The 23,601-nt window shown below is 40.3% G+C and overlaps 1 protein-coding gene across 1 annotated transcript in view; it reads left to right on the top strand.

The window, feature by feature from the left end:
- The window catches only part of CYYR1 (cysteine and tyrosine rich 1), a 117,666-nt gene that overhangs the window by 84,110 nt on the left and 9,955 nt on the right, over window positions 1-23,601 (top strand). The window contains exon 3 of the mRNA XM_019959940.2: window positions 19,503-19,660. Within this exon, the coding sequence (XP_019815499.1) occupies window positions 19,503-19,660 (158 nt within the window). The remainder of the gene's footprint in view (window positions 1-19,502; window positions 19,661-23,601) is intronic.

Genomic DNA, 23,601 nt, shown 5'->3' on the forward strand with positions numbered 1-23,601 from the left:
GGCTACTATTTTTAATTTATGTTTTACAGAGGTTTAAGAACATTGGTTTCAGAGAAGGGCAATTAAGAGTTCACTGATTATACAAATAAAGCAAACTTCCTATCTATGTATGCTCATTATGCTAAAAGTTTATGTAATACAATATTAAAGGGTACATATGCTTTTCCATAAACATACGCATCTCTGGAAAACACACTTGGTTGAAATGAGACCAGCGTGCAGCAAGGGTGAGAAGTCTATCTCCTGATCTCTGACATCTGATTCTGACACTTCTCTTCTTTCCTATGAAAACTCTGAGCTTTCTGTCTGCAGAGGTCCCTTCTGCAGAGAGAAAGAGATAAGAGATCTGGTGAACTAAATCTACTGAAGTGTCATATACTTACAAGGAATTATTCACTAATGAAAAAGATGCCTCTGGATATTGTGACTTTCAAGGGCTGGGAGTGTCCAAAGGCTTTGGGGGCCTAGGGATAGCACAAAGTTAAACAGTCCTTTAGGAGTTAGAATTTGATGACCTGAAGACTCTGTTAACTTCACTTTCTATGTTCTATTGTCTGTGTTTTTGAACTCCCTCCTCCCCACCTCTGCCCCATTTTCATGGTCAAGTTCAGTCTTTCACCATGTTTTGCCCAGAGAATGACAATGGCCTTTCATAGGACTACTTGGGTACAGCCTGGTACCCATCAAATCCACTCTTCACATTACTCTTAGATTAATCCATGCTATAGCTTTTCACCTGTTTTTCCGTTATCCTCAATACAAAAGGTCAAGTTCTTTACAGTGTTATTGAAGACCCCCCTAATATCCCCCCCAAACCCCTGCTTATTCTTCTGTCTCATCTCCCTCTTTTCTGTTTCAGCAGCTCTCAACTTTTCATGGTCCTTTAACCACATCACAGTCCTTCATCCCTATGACTTTTATATTTTGCTCTTCTGATCTCAAATGTGCTTCTGCTCTAATCCCCTCAATCCACTTTGATTAATTCCTCATCTTCCTTTAAGATTCAGGAGGGGTTACCTCCTTCGGGAATCTATCCGTCCACAAGGACTGCCCTCCGAAAGCATGCATATACACCTCCATCTTCTTTCAACGATAAACCTTCTCTCACACACTCCATGTCCACTCAGCCACACACACTCACACATTTGTCCTCTGCTGTCATAGAACCTTCTCCATGCTTATCCTATGTGCATTCAGTGCTGTGTGTTGTAATTACGTACGTGTGAACGTGTCTTCCTCAGGCTCTGTCTTCCTTGAAACTCCCAACATATTTTGGGAATGTGCAAATATGATTAGAGTTATATAGTTTAAGATTCTTTAGGGACCTCCCTGGTGACCCAGTGGCTAAGACTCCATGCTCCCAATGCAGGACCCCTGGGTTCGATCCTTGATTGGGGAACTAGTCCCACATGCCACCAAAAAAAAAGATCCTATGTGCTGCAACTAAGACCCAATGCAGACAAATAAATAAATAAATAGCTTTAAAAATATTCTTTGAAGTATGGCCTTTCAAAACAGATGGCCACTAGAAAGCCTTGTAGTCTCACACCTCTGTATTTGTCTGAGGTTATTATTCTGATTTTGTGGTACCACATATATATTTAGATGAAGGATGAACAGAACTGAGATTTGGAGGCATTTGCCTCTGTCTGTCCTTCAATTTTTTTTCAATCCTAGCTTACATCCATGAACTTGGGCTTGGAATCCTAATGTCAACTATATAAAGTTATTGTGCCTGTGAATTGTCTCTGTTATTGTTTGCCAAACTCCTGTCACTGCTTTGGAATTAATCACCTCTGGAAAGAATCTGCCTGCAATGCATTCATTCCCTGGGTCAGAAAGATCCCCTGGGGAAGGAAATGGCAACCCACTCCAGTATTCTTGCCTGGAGAACCCCGTGGACAGAGGAGCCTCATGGGCTACAGTCCATGGGGTTGCAAAGAGTTGGACATGACTGACTGACTAAACAAGAGCAGTGATGTTTCCCCAGTGTGTTTCTGCATTGGTTACATGGAACAGATCTGAGGACAGGCGTTTCCCTCAAGTTGGCCTAACTGTGGTATTCCAGGCCTTGGACCACCTGAGCCAATCACATTCCACCTCTGGGACTGAATCTACTGTACAATACGTCCCCCACATGTGAATGCGTTCCATTTTGAGAGTGCATTCGTAAGTCCGGTTTGTTTGTAAGTCCAACAAAGTTAGCCTGGGTATCTAATTAACACAACCGGCTGTGAAGTACTATACTAAGTTTATAATACTTTTCACACAAATAATATGTAAAAACAAACACACAAAATAAAGAAAACAGTATAATCTTGCACTGCAGTTCCTTGAAAATTACAGTAGAACAGTACAACAGGGCTTCCAGTGCGGGAGATGCAGGTTCAATCCCTAGGTCGGGAAGATCCCCCGGAGAAAGTAATGGCAAGCCACTCCAATATTCTTGCCTGGAAAGTCCCATGGACAGAGGAGCCTGGTGGGCTACAGACCATGGGGTTGCAAAGAGTCAGACACAAATGAGCAACTAACAAACGATACAACAGCTCGCATACAGGGGCTGGCATCGAATGAACAAGGCAGGAAGAGTTACATGTCTAGGCATCTCATCGCCCATCTGCATCTTTGAAAGTTCACAACTTGAAGGTTCTTATGTAGTGGATTTACCATAATGAGACATGGTTGAAATCAGTTTTCCTCTCATGGCATAAGACTCAAACTGTATGGAGCTACGTAGAGGCAGCCATCTACATTGAGAGAGAATGGCACTGATGCTGTGATGAGGATGTATTGTTTGTGCATGATCTTAAGAATCATTTAAGTGAGTATGAGGCTACATCCTATAAAGACACAAAGTGGGACAGCTCTGATCTACCACGTTAGGCTGGTGCAGGTGAGATTGAGAACAAGAGTTCCAGAGAGGTGAGAGCAGGCAGCCTGTCTTGGGGCCTGGGCAGCCCTGAGCTGCGGGAGCTGTGTGCAGATAATAAATGTCAGAACCGAGCAAATCCCTGGTGGGCCTAGAACGGAGACCACCCCAGCAGATGGTGCTCAGTCACAGGTTTGTCTCAACAGAGGATGGGGACTTACTAGGGTCTGCAAAGAGGACCACAGGTGTTTGGGTGGGCTGGGTGCCTTGTAATGTGTATAGTCTAGCAGTTGACAGAGCCACCTGTGAAAATACTGCATTTGGTGGCACATGGGCTCATGGCCCAGTGGTCCATTACATTATCAAGGTCTGTTAGGTTTAGAAGGCAGAAGGCAAGGAAACCTGTGTGCAGTGGCTGTGTCTACTTAAATCTGGTTCATGACTGCATGTCTTATATATTCTTCACTTTAAGACATCTTTATGAACTGTATATGGTATAGCAAGAGGCAGTCATCTGCATGGGAAGTGCTCCACACTCTTGTCTCTCATGTATCACCCGATTCAATCCATCATCAGGCTTCCCCGGGTGGCTCAGACGGTAAAGAATCTGCCTGCAATGCAGGAGACCCAGGTTCGATCCCCAGATCAGGAAGATCTCCTGGAAAAGGAAATGGCAACCCACTCCAGTATTCTTGCCTGAGGACAGAGGAGCCTGGCGGGTCACAAAGGGTCGCAAAGAGTCGGACATGACTGAGTGACTAATGCTCAATCAGTCATCAGGTCTCAGGGCTTCCATTTCCCAGATATTCCAGGAATCTCTTCTCCCCTCTGCTTCCTAAGGAGACTTTGTTCCTCTTTATCTGTTCATGCGAGTATCTGGCATAGCAGGAAGACTCCGTACACATGTGGGGAGTGGTTGAAAGAATAAGAGCAAGGCAGTCCACTGCCATATAAAGAGCTCTGGGATGAAAATTAGGACTGCTTGGCTTTGTTCCTTACAGCAAAACTAGCTGCTGCTGCTGCTAAGTCACTTCAGTCGTGTCCGACTCTGTGCGACCCCATAGACGGCAGCCCACCAGGCTCCCCCGTCCCTGGGATTCTCCAGGCAAGAACACTGGAGTGCGTTGCCATTTCCTTCTCCGATGCAGGAAAGTGAAAAGTGAAAGTGAAGTCGCTCAGTCGTGTCCGACTCTTAGCGACCCCATGGACTGCAGGCCACCAGGCTCCTCTGTCCATGGGATTTTCCAGGCAAAAGTACTGGAGTGGGGTGCCATTGCCTTCTCCAAAACTAGCTAGAAGGTAGTTATTTTTGACTCTCAAGGATTTGATTTTTTTCATCTGCAAAAAGTGAGTTGGCTTTTATTTCACAAAAACATCCTCTAGGTCAAAAAACTCTTATATGCATCTAAGAAGTAGTAAAAAATCATTACTATTCTCTTGAATTGATTGTATTCATTAAAAAAAAAAGAACGGTTCTCTTTTGCTGAGTACGATCAAATTCTTTGATTATTTTATTGTCTTTAGTCTTCTATGCCTGGAGACAGTTGACCTTCAAAATCTCTCTCTTTTTTTAATTAATTTTGATTGGAGTATCATTGATTTACAATGTTGTGTGAGTTTCTGCTATATAGCAAAGTGAATCAGCTATATGTGTACATACATCCCCTCTTTTTTTATTTCCTTTTCATTTAGATCACCACAGAGCACTGAGTAGAGTTCCCTTAGCCATACAGTAGGTTTTCATCAAAATCTCTTTTTGTTTATTATCCCATACATGCCTCTAAAATCCTTGGAGGCAGATACCACGTATCCCTCAATTTTGCATCCTCGCACCCAGAATAGTCCAGCACATGGTGATAACCTATATATATATTTCCTGAATAAAGCAATGACTGTTCATTATGTAGCAATTGCACTTCAAAATTACATAGGGACTTACCTGGTGCCAAAGTGGATAATAATCGCTTGCCAGTGCAGGGGACAGGGGCTTGATCCCTGGTCTGAGAAGATTCCACATGCCAGGGGAGCAACTAAGCCCTTGTGCTACAGCTACTGAGCTCTAGAGCCTAAAAGCCACAAGTACTGAAACCTGCACACCTAGAGCCTGTGCTCCGCAGCAGGAGAAGCCACCAAAATGAGAAACCTGTGCCCTGCCACAAGGAGTAGCCCCCATCCACTGCAGCTAGAGAAAGCCCAGGCAAACCAGTTAAGATCCTTGCAGCCACAATACATAAATAAACATTTTAAAGTAATACAGCAATTGATTTGAGAGAATAGCATTGGAACATGTCTATTACCATATGTGAAACAGATCACTAGTCCAAGTTCGATGCATGAAGCAGGGCACTCAAAGTGGGTGCACTGGGACAGAGGGAGGGGATGCTGAGGGAGATGGGAGGGGGTTCAGGATGGGGACACATGTACACCCATGGCTGATTCATGTCAATGAATGGCAAAAACCACTACAATATGGTAAAGTAATTAGCCTCCAATTAAAATAAATTGATCATTTTTTAAGTAATACATTAAAGAAAACATTTCATGTCTATAAATAAAATTAAATTGTAGGCATAATGACTGAGGAATAAATCAAACATTTCAAGACCATGACTGGAAATTTCAACCAACTTGAAATTCTATTTTTTTCAATTCTATTTTTCCAAATATTATTGCTAAATAAACAATGAAATGAATGACATTTGTGAATATTGCACAAAAGTGTTCTGGTAACTTCTGTAATTATGAATGACTGTGTTTAAATTTTGACTTACAGTGTGTTATGCTGTGCTGTCTCGGAGCTAGACTGACAATGAGTCAGATCATGGCATTGGGAATGTACACGGTATACAGAATATGTCAAGTAATGTAGTTCTTCACTCAGATTCCTATTTTTCTAAATTAAAGTTAAATATGTTCATGTGTTCACATGCTCAGTCATGGACTCTAGCCCACCAGTCTCCTCTGTCCTTTGGATTCTCCTGGCGAGAATCCTGGAGTGGTTTGCCATTTCCTCCTCCAGGAATCTTTCCAACCTAGGGATCGAACCTGAGTCTCCTGCATTGGCAGGCGGATTCTTTACCACTAGCGCCACCTGGGAAGCCCAATACGTTCATATATGATCATATATATGTGGTCAAACAATTAATTGATATTATTAATATTTATTATATGGATTTTGTCTTCACTGAACTCACTTTTTCATACTGTTCATACTGTTCAGATGGCTGGATGGCATCACTGACTCGATGGACGTGAGTCTGAGTGAACTCCAGGAGTTGGTGATGGACAGGGAGGCCTGGCATGCTGCGATTCATGGGGTCGCAAAGAGTCTTACACGACTGAGCGACTGAACTGAACTGAACTGAACTAAACTCACTTATAAATCTAACATAGGAATTGGGCACTTGTTCAGAAAATTTGATAAGTGGAGATAAACGCAAACCAAACAATTCTCAAAGGGTACTTTTTGACTTGAGTTATTCTTGGTTTCCTCATCAATCAAATCAAGATATCATGCAGGTCACCCTACCATTCACAACACATCCAAGACCATTTTTTATTCTCATTTTGTATATATCTTTGACGTGTAGTCAATGAAGGGATTCTTTCAAAGGTCTCACACTGAATCATAAAAGTTTAATTCTACATAACACAGAAGATGAATAATCTCACTTTAGTAGAAGGGAATGCAGGCTCATGCATTCTTGGTCCTGGTATGGTTTTATGAAACATTTTCCCAGCGGTCTCAGAGTGCCTGTATGCTCCTAGGAACTGCTATTTGCTCATTATGTATTTCTTTTTGTTTACCCAGTTAGCTTATTGTGGCAAAAGAGTAGTATTAGGTAAGATTTGGAGAAGGCAATGGCACCCCACTCCAATACTCTTGCCTGGCAAATCCCATGGACAGAGGAGCCTGGTAGGCTGCAATCCATGGGGTCGCTAAGAGCCGGACACGACTGAGCGACTTCACTTTCACTTTTCACTTTCATGCATTGGAGAAGGAATGGCAACCCACTCCAGTGTTCTTGCCTGGAGAATCCCAGGGACGGTGGAGCCTGGGGGGCTGCCGTCTACGGGGTCGCACAGAGTCAGTCATGACTGAAGTGACTTAGCAGCAACAGCAGCAGGTAAGATTAGGTCAAATAGTATATTTCTCTCTCACACACACACACTTTAAAATAAGAGATTTTAATAATTTTTTTTTAAATAGTTTGCGTCTGTCTCATGTAAAGGAAATCTAGAGATAGGCAAGTGGGAGTGATATAACATCTTCATGTAGTTACCAGAGATGCCTACTTCATCAAATTCATACCTCCCCCATCTCTAGGTGAACTAGCTTCATGGTCCTACATGGAGACTAGAACTCAGCCATCACACCCACATTACAGAAAACAAGATGGCGAGTAAGATAAGGAAGAAGGGGCAAAAACCCCAACCTAGCCGTCTTTAAGGATCACTTAAGGAAATCTTATGTGATTTCACAAAACATTTTACTTACAACGCTTTTCCAGAACTTTACCACATAAAAAGAGAACTTTCAAGAGTATCTAGAAAAAAAAGTATTTATTTCAGCACGTACCCAGTTAACTTACATCAAGAGTTCTTTTACCAAGGAAAATGTAGAGAATAGATAATGAGGTAGACAATTGTCTACCACAGGGACTGAGACATAAATGAAGTGAATTTAAACATTTAGGGGGAAAAATTAGTTTCTAATTTTATTATTCTGAGGACAACAGAGAAATTACCTGTAAAATCCCAAGAAAGAGCATAGGTTGAATGATGTTATTAGAGAGAGGGACTAAATGGGAAAAAAAAGGCAACATAAATATCTTTGTCATGTCTGAATTTTACAGGAATTTTTTTTGCAAGTTATATGGACTTATTGGGAAAATCATATGGATTGATGTTTCTGCTCTTCATAAGCATTTTATACGTTGAATTGTAATAATATTTAGCAATAACTTACTGAAATTATAGTCATCTTATTTTACATATTTTGTATATGTAGATAGATACAGATGTAGATATATTTAGTTCTGGAGTCCTATTGTTTTTAATAAAAGGGACAGAACTAAATACTCTCCATATTGAAAACCATACTCAATTGAGCATGTTTTTCAATTCTTACTCTTCTATATTGATTTATCAAAGCAACAAGGAGGAAAATGTACATTTTTAAATTAAGCAAGTTTTGCTGAAGTTATATGCCTTACAAACTGCAGATAGGAGTAAAATAAAATATGAGTTTTGAAGATTTTGAGCATGAAAATGTTGTATTACATATTTTAATGCACTGGCCAAAACAGTAATTATCGAGCAAATAAATGAGTCAGGAGAAAAATTTTACCAAGTTTTATCCTTCTCATGTGTGCTTTTTACTTTCAGCCCAGGAGTTGGAATGATTTTCTTTTTTCATAATTTAATTAATCACTTTGTGCATTAGTTCCCTGGTGGCTCAGTGGTAAAGAATTTGCCTGCCATTGCAGGAGATACTGGTTTGACCCCTGGGTCAGGAAGATCCCCCAGAGAAGGGAATGGCAACCTGCTCCAATATTCTTGCCTGGGAAATCCCATGGACAGGGAAGCCTTGTGGGCTATATAGTCCATATGGTTGCAAAGAGTCAAACACAACTTAGTAACTAAAAAAAAAAAAAGCAAATTAATCACTATGGATTATTATAAATAAATAAGATTATTTAATATTTCCTTCAACAGAAAGATAAAATGATTTTGCTGCATTTATGACTTATTTTCCATTATAATAGGAAATTAACTCATCTTAAGTTTATTCTTTTGAAGTTGTAGTTATTCCAGAAAAATCTCTTCTAAAAGTTTTCTCTCTCACTTAACGTACTTCTTAAAATCTCTTATGTTCATTTGAAAAGTTTCTCCTAATAGAAATATTTTAAAATTCTGCCTGCATCTTTTACAGGCATCAAATATCTCTGTGGCTTTTTTTTTTTTCTATTTAATAGGACATGACACGAGTTAGTTGGTGTCCCTGGTGGCTCAGACAATGAAGAATCTGCCTGCAATGCAGGAAACCCGGATTTGATCCCTAGTTTGGGAAGACCTGTGGAGACGGGAATGGCAACCCACGCCAGTAATCCTTGCCTGGAGAATTCCATGGTCAGAGGAGTCTGGTGGGCTACAGTCAATAGGATCCCAAAGAGTGGACACAGTTGAGAGACTGGTCGCTCAGTCGTGTCCTGTAGCCCGCATTGCGTGGAACCCGGGTCTCCAGCTCTGCAAGCAGATTCTTTACCGTCTGAGGGAAGTGAAAGTGAAGGTGAAAGTCGCTCGGTACTGTCCGACTTTTTGTGACCCCATGGACTACAGTCCATGGAATTCTCCAGGCCAGAATACTGGAGTGGGTAGCCTTTCCCTTCTCCAGGGGATCTGCCCAATCCAGGGATGGAACCCAGGTCTCCCTCATTGAAGGTGGATTCTTTACCAGCTGAGCCATCAGGCAAGCCCAAGAATACTAGAATGGGTAGCCTATCGCTTCTCCAGCAGATCTTCCCGACCCAGGAATTGAACCAGGGTCTCTTGCATTGCAGGCCGATTCTTTATCAACTGAGCTATCAGGAAAGCCCCAAGTCACCAGGGAAGCCCCTATTTAATGGGGACTGATGTAATTAAATTATCACGTGGTATATTCATAAGTCTTTTATATTATGCTATTTTATAAAATAAATTTGTATGTCAGAGTAAGAAGAGAAATAACCTAATGGCATTCTTTTCATATTTACTATTTACTGTAAACATTAATTAATAGTAAAACCACGTCAAGATATATGTATTTTTAAGTTGGTGTATAGCAGTACTGAGGTTTAAATGTGTTGTAAATATTATTGTAACAATCGCAACATTATCAGTATCCTTTTTACTTATGAAAAGCTACTTGTGGAATAAAATATATTAACTCTGAGCCTTGTTATAAACCCCCGTCTCCCAGTACATCAGAGCCACTACAAGTACATTTAATATCTTGATTATAAAGTCTCATTTTGGTACACATTTCAATCTATAATTTTCTTCAAAAATTTTCCATTGTCAGCAAAGGATCAAAAATCATCCACGGAGCTAAACAATACACACTGATATTTATATGCATCTGCAAAGATTTTTGGAGAACAGAGAAGAAAGCTTGTGGGATGTGTTTCCTCTTGACACCAACCAATTCTCATATTGTTCCTCTTGACACCAACCAATTCTCATATTAACTGGGGAGGTCCTATAATTCTATTTAATTCTGACACACATCACCCAGCAGTCTCATCAGATTGCCCTCCTTGCAGATGTCAATCAAAAGTATTGAGTCCCCAAGTTTACTCACACTTCCACCCAACTTGACTACAAAGTCAGGGATCCCCACAGCCTCCTCCTTCAGGTCTGACTGTTAGAACAACTCATAGGACTTAGGAAAATGCTTTCAGTTCAGTTCAATTCAGTCACTCAGTCATGTCCGACTCTTTGGGACCCCATGAATCACAGCATACCAGGCCTCCCTGTCCATCACTAACTCCCGGAATTCACTCAAACTCAGGTCCATCGAGTCAGTGATGCCATCCAGCCATCGCATCCTCTGTTGTCCCCTTCTCCTCCTGCCCCCAATCCCTCCCAGCATCAGAGTCTTTTCCAGTGAGTCAACTCTGCATCAGGTGGCCAAAGTACTGGAGTTTCAGCTTTAGCATCATTCCTTCCAAAGAACACCCAGGACTGATCTCCTTTAGAATGGACTGGTTGGATCTCCTTGCAGTCCAAGGGACTCTCAAGAGTTTTCTCCAACATCACAGTTGAAAAGCATCAATTCTTTGGCGCTCAGCTTTCTTCACAGTCCAACTCTCACATCCATACATGACCACTGGAAAAACCATAGCCTTGACTAGACAGACCTTTGTTGGCAAAGTAATGTCTCTGCTTTTGAATATCCTATCTAGGTTGGTCATAACTTTCCTTCCAAGGAGTAAGCATCTTTTAATTTCATGGCTGCAATCACCATCTGCAGTGATTTTGGAGCCCCAAGAAAGAAAGTCTGACACTGTTTCCACTGTTTCCCTATCTATTTGCCATGAAGTGATGGAACCAGATGCCATGGTCTTAGTTTTCTGAATGTTGAGCTTTAAGCCAACTTTTTCACTCTCCTCTTTCACTTTCATCAAGAAGCTCTTTAGTTCCTCTTCACTTTCTGCCATAAGGGAACCTCTGCATATCTGAGGTTGTTGATATTTCTCCCAGTAATCTTGATTCCAGCTTGTGCTTCTTCCAGCCCGGCATTTCTCATGATGTACTCTGCATATAAGTTAAATAAGCAGGGTGACAGTATCCAGCCTTGGCGTACTCCTTTTCCTATTTGGAAAATGCTTTACTTGCCATTTATTACCAGTTGATTATAAAGGATACAACTCATGAACAGTCAGAGGGGAGGAATGTGATGCATAGAGCAAAGCATTGGGTGAGGGGAAGCGGAGTTGCAGAGCTGCTGTGCCCTCTTCAGGCCCACCACCATCCCAGCACCATGATGTGTTCACCAACATGGAAGCTCTCTGAACCCCCATAAAAAAGGGGATTTTAATGGAGGTTTCCTTTGTGGGCACGATTGATGACGTTGTTGTTGTTCAGTCACTCAGTCATGTCGGACTCTGCAATCCCATGGACTGCATGCAGCACGCCAGGCTTCCCTGTCCTTCACTATCTCCTGGCGTTTGCTCAAACTCATTTCCATTGAGTGGATGATGCCACCAACTGTCTCATCCTCTGTCCCCTTCTCCTCTGGCCCTCAGTCTTTCACAGCATCAGGGTCTTTTCAGTGTGTCGGCTCTTCGAATCAGGTGGCCAAAGTATTAGAGCTTCAGCTTCAGCATCAGTCCGTCCAATGAATATTGAGGGCTGCTTTCCTTTAGGATGGACTGAAGTTTGATCTCCTTGAAGTTCAAGGACCCTCAAAGGTCTTCTCCAGTCTTTCGCAGAGATGTGGATGGACCTAGAGAATGTCATACAGAGTGAAGTAAGTCAGAAAAACAAACGTTGGGTACTAATGCATATGTGTGGAATCTGCGAAATGGTATAGATGATCCTATTTGCAAAGGAGAAATTAAAGACACAGACCTGGAGAACAAGCATATAGGTACCAAGAGGGAAAGGGAGAGTGGGAGGAATTGAGAGACTGGGATCAACACATACACACTATTGATACTATATTAAAAATAGACCACTGATGAGAACATACTGTGTAGCACAGGGAACTCGACTTAGTTCACTGTGGTGACCTGGGCTATAAGTCCAAAAGGCAAGGGATATATGTATATGTATAACTGACCAATTTTGCTTTACAGAAGAAATTAACACAACATTGTAAAGAAGCTATGCTCCAATAAAAATTAATTCAAAAAGAAAAAAAACGGTATTTACCACTGATGGTTAACTCAGTCTCTAGCCTCTCATCCCTTCTCTGGAGGTCAGAATTGGGACTGAACGTTCCAACCCTCTAATTATGCTTTGGTCTTTCTGGAGACCAGACCCCCTGTTTAAGGTTTCTATGGGCCACCAGGGATCTCTTTAGCATACAAAAGACACTTCAGTCACTTCGGAGATTCTGAAGGTTTTAAAAACTGTGTGTCAAGAGCCTGGGACAAAGCCCAAATGTTTACTTTTTATTTATTACACCACAGTGTTAGCCGTCACCACTCATGCTCTGTGGTGAAATGAGGCTTCCCTGGTGGCTCAGACAGTAAAGAATCCGCCTGTAGCGGGAAAGACTTGAGTTCAGTCCCTGGGTTGGGAAGATCCCCTGGAGAAGGGAATGGCAACCCACTCCAATATTCTTGCCTGGAGAATTCCATGGACAGACGAGCCTGGAGGGCTACAGTACTTGGGGTCGCACAGAGTCTAACTCTTTCACTTTTCAGTACAAATTGTCTTGCCTATGCTGCTGCTGCTGCTGCTAAGTCACTTCAGTCGTGTCCGAGTCTGTGCGACCCCATAGACAGCAGACCACCAGGCTCCGCCGTCCCTGGGATATGCTAGTGCTTGCTTTGCTACCATTTTGTTACTGCCATGTTTCACAAAACATCATCTATGGAAAGGCAGCATTAATTTATTCACAAGTGAATTAAATCAGAACTCAGTACACTTATTCTATAAAGCACAGGATGGTAAATATATTAGGGTTTGTGCCCACGTGGTCTCTGTCACAACTGCTCTGCTTTGCCATTCTAGCATCAAAACAGTCAAACAACAGGTCAACAAATGATTTGGCTTTGTTCCAATCAAACTTTATTTTCTGAAACAACCAGTGGGCCCCATTTGGTTCATGGCCATAGTTCACCTTCCCTTAGACTAAATTGAGTAAAAAAGTCATTCGCTATAATAAATAACTATAATGGATGTTTAAAAGAAGAATTTGTTCACAAACCTTTGATATTTTGCCTGGTGAACTAAATGCTTTTGTTTAGTACCGAGCTCGTGTGAAATTATGAAAAGCACGAAAGCATAATTACTTGTGAAACTGTAGAATTCATAAAAGGTGTTGCAGTAGTCCCCTGAAAATAGAAATTTCTCTTTGCATATATAAATATTTACATGAATTATGCTTTATAATCCAAAAAGTCATCAATTAAAATTAAAAAGAACAACACCAAAAAGAAGTTATATTTCTTTCTTTTCTCAAGAAAAATGCCCTTTCAGGTTTGATCTGAATAAGGGATTAACAGGTGCCTTTAGGAAATACTTTCATTACAGAGAAAGAATTTTGTGGATTAGTCCCTAATAGTTTAATAAGTGTGGGTAAGGTTAGGGGCTTCCCTTATGGCTTAGCAGGTAAAGAATCTGCCTGCAATGCAAGAGACACAGGAGACAAGGGTTTGATCCCTGGGTCAGGAAGATCCCCTGGAGGAGGAAATGGCTACCCATTCCAGTATTCTTGCGTGGAGAATCCCATGGACAGAGGAGACTTGGAATGCTTCAATCAAAGGGTCGAAAAGAGTCAAACATGACTGAGTGACCAAGTGCAAAAGTTTAGCTTAATATGTGTATTAAAAATTTTGGACCAGTTTTAATATGTATATCTTCCCTGGTGGCTCAGACGGTAAAGCGTCTGCCTACAGTGCGGGACACCTGGGTTTGATCCCTGGGTCAGGAAGATCCTCTGAAGAAGGAAATGGCAACCCACTCCAGTACTCTTGCCTGGAAAATCCCATGGACGGAGGAGCGTAGTAGGCTACAGTCCATGGGGTCACAAAGAGTCGGACACGACTGAGCGACTTCATTTCACTTCACTTTAATATGTATAAGAAAAGCTCAAAATCACAGGAGATATATATATATATAGTATATAAATGACACAGTTTTTCCCTAAAAACACAAGTAATATTGAAAACTATGTTTTTAAGGTTATTCATCCATTTTTAATCTCTTCCATAAGGATGTTTTTATATTGTACTTTAAAAAATCACTTTACAGTTTAAACAATACCATATATTGCAATATTTTGGGTTTTTTAGAGTAGATGCACATTTCCTTATTCTTCCCTCTGAGTACTTTAAAACCCTTGATATTACATATAAAACAAACAATAAAATTCTGAAAGGTGAAGAAAAGAAGGCAGAACAGCCAGGAACCCCATGGGCTGAAGACCAACACAATAGTGAGCTCCCTGGGTTTTCTTTTCGCCTCATTTCTCCCAGGTTTATAGGTAAAGAAACTGACAACCCATAGATACCAATGGAAGCAGATAAAAACCCCAACAAAAACCTGATCTCTTCAGTCAAAGGACCCAGAAAGAAACAGTCTAGCAAAACAGAAAATTCTTAGACAGTAACAACTCAGCTAATTTAACTATAGCCAAACACCATAAGGGAAAAAAAACAAACCACTCCACCCAAGTGCCTGTCAAGAAAGGTCAAGTGTGAAGTCTAGACAGAACAGAAAAGCTGCAAAATGTATGGAGCAAAACACATAAAAGAGAAACACAGAAACCCAAAATTATAGTTGGAAACTTCAACATCCTTCACCAACAATTAGTAGAACCAGACAGAAACAAGGATATAGAATTGATTAACAAGGATATAGAAGAACTGAACAATATCATCAACCAACAAAATCTAATCAACATTTATAAAACACCCTATCCAGCAACAAGAAAATATACAGAGCCCAAAAACACACCCAAAGAGCAAGCCAACTGATTTTTGACAAAGGTGTAAAAGCAGGGCAATGAAAGAAGGATAGTGTCTTCAATAAATGGTGCCAGAGTAGTTGGATATCAATGGGCAAAATAAATGAAGCTCAATCTAAATCTGACACCATGTACAAAATTAAGTCAAAATGGATCATAGATTTAAACATCAAACATAAAACTATAATGAAACGTAAGAGAATCTTCAGAAACTAGGGCTTGGAGAAGAGTTCTTAGACATGACAATAAAAGCACAGTTCATAAAAGAAAAAAATTGATAAATTGGACTTCATTAAAATGAAAAACTTTCACTTTTGCCAAAGACTCTATAAAGAGGATGAAAAGGCAAGCTGAAAGCTGGGAGAAAATACTTACAATTTACTTATCTGAGAAGGGACTCATATCCAGGATATCCAAAGAACTCTCAAAAATTCAACAGAAAAAACACAAACAATCCGATAAGAACGTGAGCAAAAGATAGGAAACATTTCACTGAAGAAGATATAGAAATGGCAAATCTGTTCATTAAAAAATGTTCAGCTTCACTAACTAAAGGGAAATGTAAATTAATGTCACAATGAGATATCACTGCACACCTACTAAAATAGCTAAAATAAAAAATAATGGCAATGTCAAATGTTGGCAAGGATGTATAGAAACTGGATCTCCCCTACACTGCTAGTGGGAATGTAAAATAGTACTGTCAGTCTGGAAAATAGTTGGCAGTTTCTTTTAAAATAGAATATATGCTTGTATATCCTAGCAGTCCTACTTGTGAGCATTTATTCTGGAGAACTGAATACTTATGTCCACATAAAACCAGTATATAATTGTTCATAGCAGTTTTATAAATGGAAAAGGCAAAACTAGAAATAACCAAAATGTCCTATAATAAGTAACGGCTTAATAAACTAGGTTATAGCCATACTATTCTCAGTGAACTCCGGGAGTTGGTGATGGACAGGGAGGCCTGGCGTGCTGTGATTCATGGGGTCGCAAGGAGTCGGACACGACTGAGCGTCTGATCTGATCTGATCTGATGGAATATTACACAGTAATAAAAAGGAATGTATTGCTATACATGAAAGTCAAGATGGCTTCTAAGGACATCATGCTGAGTGAAGAAAAGACTGTTTTAGAAAGTCACATGCTATGTGATTCCATTTGTATAACACTCTTGAAATGGCAAAATTATAGAAATAGAGGACAGATTAGTGGTAGGGGTTATTGATGGTGGTAGGTGTGTATATGACTATAAAGAAGGAACACAGGGAAATATTTTGTGGTAATGGAAGAGTACCTTGCTTACTGAATTGGTTGCATAAATCTATGCATGTGTTAAAATGACATAGAATCAATCATGAAAGTGAAAGTCACTCAGTCGTGTTCAACTCTTTGTGACCCCATGGATTACATAGTCCATGGAATTCTCCAGGCCAGAATACTGGAGTGGATAGCTGTTCCCTTCTCCAGGGGATCTTTCCAACCCAGGGATCTAATCCAGGTCTCCTGCATTGCAGGCAGATTCTTTACCAGCTGAGCTACTGGGGAAGCCCAAGAGTACTGGAGTGGGTAGCCTATCCCTTCTCTAGGGGATCTTCCCAAGCCAGGAATTGAACTGGGATCTCCTGTATTGCAGGCAGATTCTTTACCAGCTGAGCTACCAGGGAAGCCCTACACACACTTTATACCAATTGCAAGTTTCTAGTTTTAATGTTGTACTTGGCTATCTAGGGCTTCCCTGGTGGCTCAGAGGGTAAAGAATCCACCTGCAATGCCAGAGACTTGGGTTCGATCCCTGGGTTGGGAAGATCCCCTGGAGAAAGGAATGGTGACCCACTCCAGTATTCTGTCCTGGTGAATTCCATGGATCGAAAAGCCTGGCGGGCTACATGATTAAGCGACTTGCACGTTTCACTTTGACTACCTAAGATGTAACCTTTGGGGAAAACTTGGTGAAGGATACACATGACCTCTCTGCACGACTTTTGCAACTTCCTGGGAATCTAAAATTATTTCAAATTAGAAGTTTAGAAAAGAAAAAATATGCAAACCTTGTAATGCTTTCTTTCAAAAAAAATACATTCCCTAAATTTTTTCAAGGATTTTCTGATGTCAAATTTCTCAACTTAATAGACTGTCTTTCCAACAGATGACTAAACCAAATACTTTATATACTGGAAGGTTACTGTTTATTTTTTAATTTAATAACTGAGTAAATAATGCTATAAATTTTATACTTGCCATGTTTTAAATAACTAACTTATAATTGCTAAGGGGTATCAAAGTATCAAGGACATGAAAATCATGATTTAATCAAAAAACCTCTTAACACATTAATTGCAACCTCATTATTGACCTCAAGAGCAGACACTTTTGCTAGAGCTGATGACAAGAAAATAAAATGTGACTGATTTTCTACTTTTTTATATTTAAAGAGGAATTAATGAATATAAATATGCCTCAATTTGATGTCTTAGCTTCCGTAGCACACACTTTGGAAACTCTACGCCTAAATAATTGGGCCATTGATTATTTCTGGGACATGAATTAAGCCCTCCAATTTAATCTTATTTAGACCTAAAAATTACAATGAAAAAGAGGTTTCCAGATCACTTTTTTTTTTAATTTCACGTTATCTCCTTTGATAAATCTTTTTCCTTGAAAGGATTTATTTACTGAACTGCTAGACTCTGTCATTCTTTAATTGCTAATAGCCCATCCAAATATCTCATGTTCTACTTTCATAATTTACTAACAAAGTTAAAATTGTGTAGGAATACTTTAAAGGAGTCTATTGGAATGCATAATGGAGTATTCTGTTTGTTTTTTTTTAAGTGAGTGGGTGAAAGTCATAAAGAGAAGATTTCTACTGCAAAGCGTATATACAGATAGGTCCACAGTTCCTTATCTGCAATTCTGAAATCCTTAAAAAAAAAAAAAAAAAAAGAACCTGAAAAGTAAAGGTTTTATACAGTACAATTGGTGGCAAGCCTGGACCTGAATGAACCTGGGATTTTTTATAGCTTCCATGTAATCCAAGTGTTAATATTCAGAAATGTTCATGTGTTATGCCCCAGATGCTGGCTGTGGGAATATCATACAATATACAATATATGTATATTCCCTTTCCAAAATCTGAACACTCCTGGCTTATGAACACACTTAGACCCAAGGACTTGGGATGGGAGATCATGGACCTGTCTTATAAAAGTACAGGATAGCTGTTTATATAACACTTGAGAATAGGACCTTATTGACATGACCAATGAATCCAGGAACACAGTTATTTCATGACATTGAATTCGAGAGGAGAGTCAGAAAAGCACCAAGCTGACCTTTATTTCATTAATAACCAAACTGGGGCATTGAGCAGCTTGCCCAAGGTTACCCAAGGCTACAGTTGGAATCATGGCAGTCTGGCTTTAGAAGTCATGCTTTTAAAGCACAGATTTTGTTACTAAAGACTTATCCTGAAAGCCTCCCCCGTCACAGCAGAATGAGACTGAATGTCTGAGATGAAAGCCCAAGGATTTTTTTAAAGTTCATACTCTTATGGATAAAACTCTAGGCTCCAGAAAACTGGCAGCCAGCCCAGCTCATGTTCCCCAAGTATGAAACTGGAGGATCCTTTTAAAGAGTAAAATCTACAATCCAAAAGAAAAACAAAACATGAGAACTAACCTCAGTTGATCCCCTACTGTGGGGTTCATCTGTCCAGTACTGACTTTGCACGCTGAAATACCAACCCACAAATTTTAACATAGGAGTAGATTCAGGAATCATTGAGCAAGCTCTGGCAGATATTGGAGGACAGAAGAGCCTGGAGCGCTGAAGTCCATGGGGTTCCAAAAAGTCAGACACAACTTAGTGACTGAACAACAACCACAGTAGACATTTAAGGAAAATGTCAAACAGATCAAAGTAAACAATCAACAAAAAGGAGCCTAGGCAGGACAGAGGAAATAGGAAAAAATAGTCTCAAAAAATATATTATCATGAGTACGTTAGAGATTAATAGAAGAAATTGCATCCATAAAAGCAAAAAAGGACACTATGAAAAAAAGGAAGTGAAATAAAGGATAAGATAGAGCACCTGGAAACAAAAAATACGATCGCTGAAATTCTAGAATTCAGTAAAATTTTAGAAGATAAAGTCAATGAAATTCCCCACAAAGTAATTCAAGAAAATAGGGATAAGAAAAATCAGAGAAGTTATCCAGGAGACTAAGAGGCTTATTTCAGAATAGGTTTCCAGAAAGAGGAGCAGAGAAAATGCTAGAAAGGAAATTATTAACTGAAAAACTTGAGTTTTGGGGTTTTTTTTTTTAACATTATTCTTAAGAACTTTCCTAAAAGGGCACTTTTCATATATTCATGGAACTGTATTTGAAAGGCTGAGGAATCCCTATGAGTCTTTTAAATAAATGTAATTTTGCTTTTCTCTTTTAGGGGCACAGCAATTGCTGGCATAGTATTTGGAATCGTGTTCATCATGGGGGTCATTGCTGGAATTGCCATATGTATCTGCATGTGCATGAAAAACAACCGTGGGACCCGGGTGGGTGTCATCAGGACCACCCACATCAATGCCATCTCCTCTTACCCTGGTACGCAATACTGCTTACTCATTCTGAAGGAGGAGTCAGATGTGTTAGTTGTGCTCTGGTTCTGGGAGAGAAGAATCATTAAAGATTCTCACTGGAATAATCCCCAAGTATGTAGGATGCTTCTTAGTTAATGTAGATTGAAGCTCTAACTTTCAGTGGAGGTTACTTAGATCTGCATTATAATATCTACCTCCTATTTGAGGATATTCATATGTTCAATGGTTGTATTATTGACTACAATTGCCAACCTGCTGTAGTTAAGAGAAATAGACAATTCACACCTACTGTGTCTATCTGCCAGTGAGTTTTGACAAATAATTATCCAGAAAGAACAAGTTACATGTCTGACTAAACTGGCATCTGATTCAACAGGTATGTGTGTCTAGAAAAAAAGTATTGAAGAGAGTTTTTATGTGTCCTCTTTATGCAAGAAAATGGTTTTAACATAACACTAAAATTATCAGCAAAGAGAAACCATAATTTTTAGTAATTTGACAAGTATTTGTTGAGAATCTTCCAGAAATTCCACATATAAATATATTGTACACATATGAATTCACAAACAAAGTGCTGTTTCGCTTTCAATATAGTATTTTTAAGTCTATATGTAGATAGCTCAGCTGGTAAAGAATCTGCCTGCAATGTAGGAGACCCCAGTTCGATCCCTGAGTCGGGAAGATCCCCTGGAGAAGGGATAGGCTACCCACTCCAGTATTCTTGCCTGGAGAATTCCATTGACAGAGGAGACTGACGGGCCCCAGTCCATGGGGCCGCAAAGAGTAGAACATAACTGAGTGACTTTCACTTAAATATATATACATATATATATTTAGACATATATATATATTTAGACATATATATATATATATACACACACATATATATGTATACACACACACACAAACACACACACACACATATAGGGATTCCCTGGTGGCTTAGACGGTAAAGAGTCTGCCCTCAATGTGGGAGACCTGGATTCAATCCCTGGGTCAGGAAGATTCCCTGGAGAAGGAAATGGCAACCCACTCTAGTATTCTTGCCTGGAAAATCCCATGGATGGAGGAGCCGGGTGGGCTACAGTCCATGAGGTCCGAAAGAGTCTGACATGACTGAGCAACTTCACTTTCACTTTTCATACACTCATGTCCTCTCTCTCACCCCTTACAGCAAAGGAAGAAGGTAGTTTCTACATCTAGTCTGCCCTGTGTATCAATTCCCTAACAACGTCTCTCCTTTCTTAATCTTTTACCTATCACAGTCGCCTTGAGGGAGCAAATTTCAGATGAACATCAGCATGATCGTTTCCTCTGAAGTCTTTTGTTAGTTCTCCCCCTTCTCCAGTATCTCCGTGTTAGAGTGCCTCAAGTCTCACTCTTGTGTCTTCTATCCTGTATCCAGACTTACTTCTTTAGGTGTATCAATTGGCCTCATGATATTAAGGACCATGTATATGATAAATACCTCCCAGAGTTATGTATCTCCAGTCTAAACCTCCTTCCTGAATTTCACACTCATTTGACCCCACTGCCTGTTGAACTATCCACTTGGATGTCTAACAGGTAGATCTCAAATGTAACATGTCTGAATCTGTACTTCTGATCATCCGGCTAGACACTCCTCCACTCATCCTTTACCATCTTAACTGATGGCATCGCCAGCTGTCCAGCGGCTCAGGCCAAAAACCTTGGTGTCATCCTGGACTCCTCTCTTTCCCTGACATCTGCATGCAGTCTACCAGGAAAACTTCTCAGCTCCACCTTCAGAATGTAAACAGTATATATGACTACTTCTCACCATTCCTTCTCTGGTGGGAGCCACCATCAACTCTCATTTCCACGACTGTGATATCCTAGCTGCTCTGCCAGCATCCACTTGTGCCCCCTAGGGGTCTATTCTAAACACAGTAGCAGACTGAACCCATTTAAGATGATTAAATGTCAGATCATATCACTTCTCTGCTCAGAATCTTTCAGTGGCTCCCCATGTCCCCAGAGGAAGAGTCAAAGCCAGTGGTTTCTCATTTTATCCAAAAAGTCGATTCTTTACCAGGGCCCTCAAGCCAGTGCTTGAATTGGCTCCTGTTTTGTACTTCTCTGACTTCACTTCTTTCTCCCTCTCACCACCTGGCTCCACTCACACTTTTTCTTGCTGTTCTATGAACACACGGGGCACGCTCTTATCTTTGGGTTTGCCTAGAACACTGAATCTCTTACTTAGTTCAGTTCAGTTCCTCAGTCATGTCCGACGCTGCGATCCCATGGACCACAGCACGCCAGGCCTCCCTGTCCGTCACCAACTCCCAGAGTTTACTCAAACTCATGTCTGTTGAGTCGGTGATGCCATCTAACTATCTCATCCTCTGTCGTCCCCTTCTCCTCCCGCCTTCAATCTTTCCCAGCATCAGGTCGTTTCAAATGAGTCAGCTCTTCGCATCAGGTGGCCAAAGTATTGGACCTTCAGCATCAGTCCTTCCAATGAATATTCAGGACTGATTTCCTTTAGGATGGACTGGTTGGATCTCCTTACTGTCCCAGGGACTCTTAAGAGTCTTCTCCAACACCACAGTTCAAAAGCATCAATGCTTTACTTAATTCAAGTCTTTGTTAAAGGTCATTTTATGAATGAGGCCTTCCTCAGTCACCCTCCTTAAGATTGTAAGGCGTCTCACCTCCCACATGAACCCATCCTTTTGCTCTACTCCTTGTCCAGCATGCTTCATTTAACCTTCTAAGATATCATATAGTTCACCTAATGGTTATGTTTATTATTTATTGTTCTTCCCCTCTTTCTAGAACATTAGCTCCATGAGGCAGGCATTGTTGTCAATTTTATTTACGTCTCAATCCCAAGCGTACAAGACCAGAACTGGCATGTAACAGGCACTCAGTAGATATGGCTGAATGAATGAATGCCATGACAAAATCTGATTTAATTGTATTAATACCTAGACAATTAACCTTAAATTCCACCCTGGAATATACTATACTTTTTACTCACAACAAACTGCTACTGCTAAGTCACTTCAGTCGTGTCCAACTCTGTGTGACCCCATAGACAGCAACCCACCAGGCTCCCCCGTCCCTGGGATTCTCCAGGCAAGAACACGAGTGGGTTACCATTTCCTTCTCCAATGCATGAAAGTGAAAAGTGAAAGTGAAGTCTCCCAGTTGTGTCCGACTCTTAGCGACCCCATGGACTGCAGCCTACCAGGCTCCTCCACCCATGGGATTTTCCAGGCAAGAGTACTGGAGTGGGGTGCCATTGCCTTCTCCAACTCACTACAAAAGCAATTCGTAATTCTGAAACTTCCCATTTACTAAGATTATGGTTAGGGTTAATATGACCATGTTAAAACTACAGTATAAGAAAAAAATAGGGGGGATTTTCTTTTTAATTTTTCAAATCTCCCCATTTTTACTGGTCAACCCATAACCCAAGAGAAGAGGAGAGTCTGACACAGACATTAAACCAAAGAAGATGAGGAGAAACACCTTGTAGATAATATTCCAGATTCACTTTCCTTGATAAAAAAAAAAGGATCATTAAAATTAATTTTTAAAACATTTAAAAATATTCTTTATAAAATTAAACTAGAAAAAGTAAAATGTTTTAATGTGATGTTTTGCCTTCTTGGGTCTGAGATTTCTCTTCCACCCATGGAAATGTGTTTTAAACACTTTATTCTACCGGCATTATTTATACTGGCAGATCACAGCGCCATGTTGCCTTTTCAGTAAATGCGTTGTTCTGGGAACTGAATAATGCAGAAAACATAATAAGCCTTATGGTGGACGCATTTTCACTGTAAAAAGACTAGGCCCTCAAAAACATAATTTGCTTGATTACTTCTCATTTCCTTCATAAAGTCACTAATTAAGCTTTCACTTAAAGGATCAGGAAACAACACAGAGTAATACTGAATGCTTTTCAAAAATCTC

Source organism: Bos indicus, chromosome 1, assembly GCF_029378745.1.
Source record: "Bos indicus isolate NIAB-ARS_2022 breed Sahiwal x Tharparkar chromosome 1, NIAB-ARS_B.indTharparkar_mat_pri_1.0, whole genome shotgun sequence".
Taxonomy (NCBI): domain Eukaryota; kingdom Metazoa; phylum Chordata; class Mammalia; order Artiodactyla; family Bovidae; genus Bos; species Bos indicus.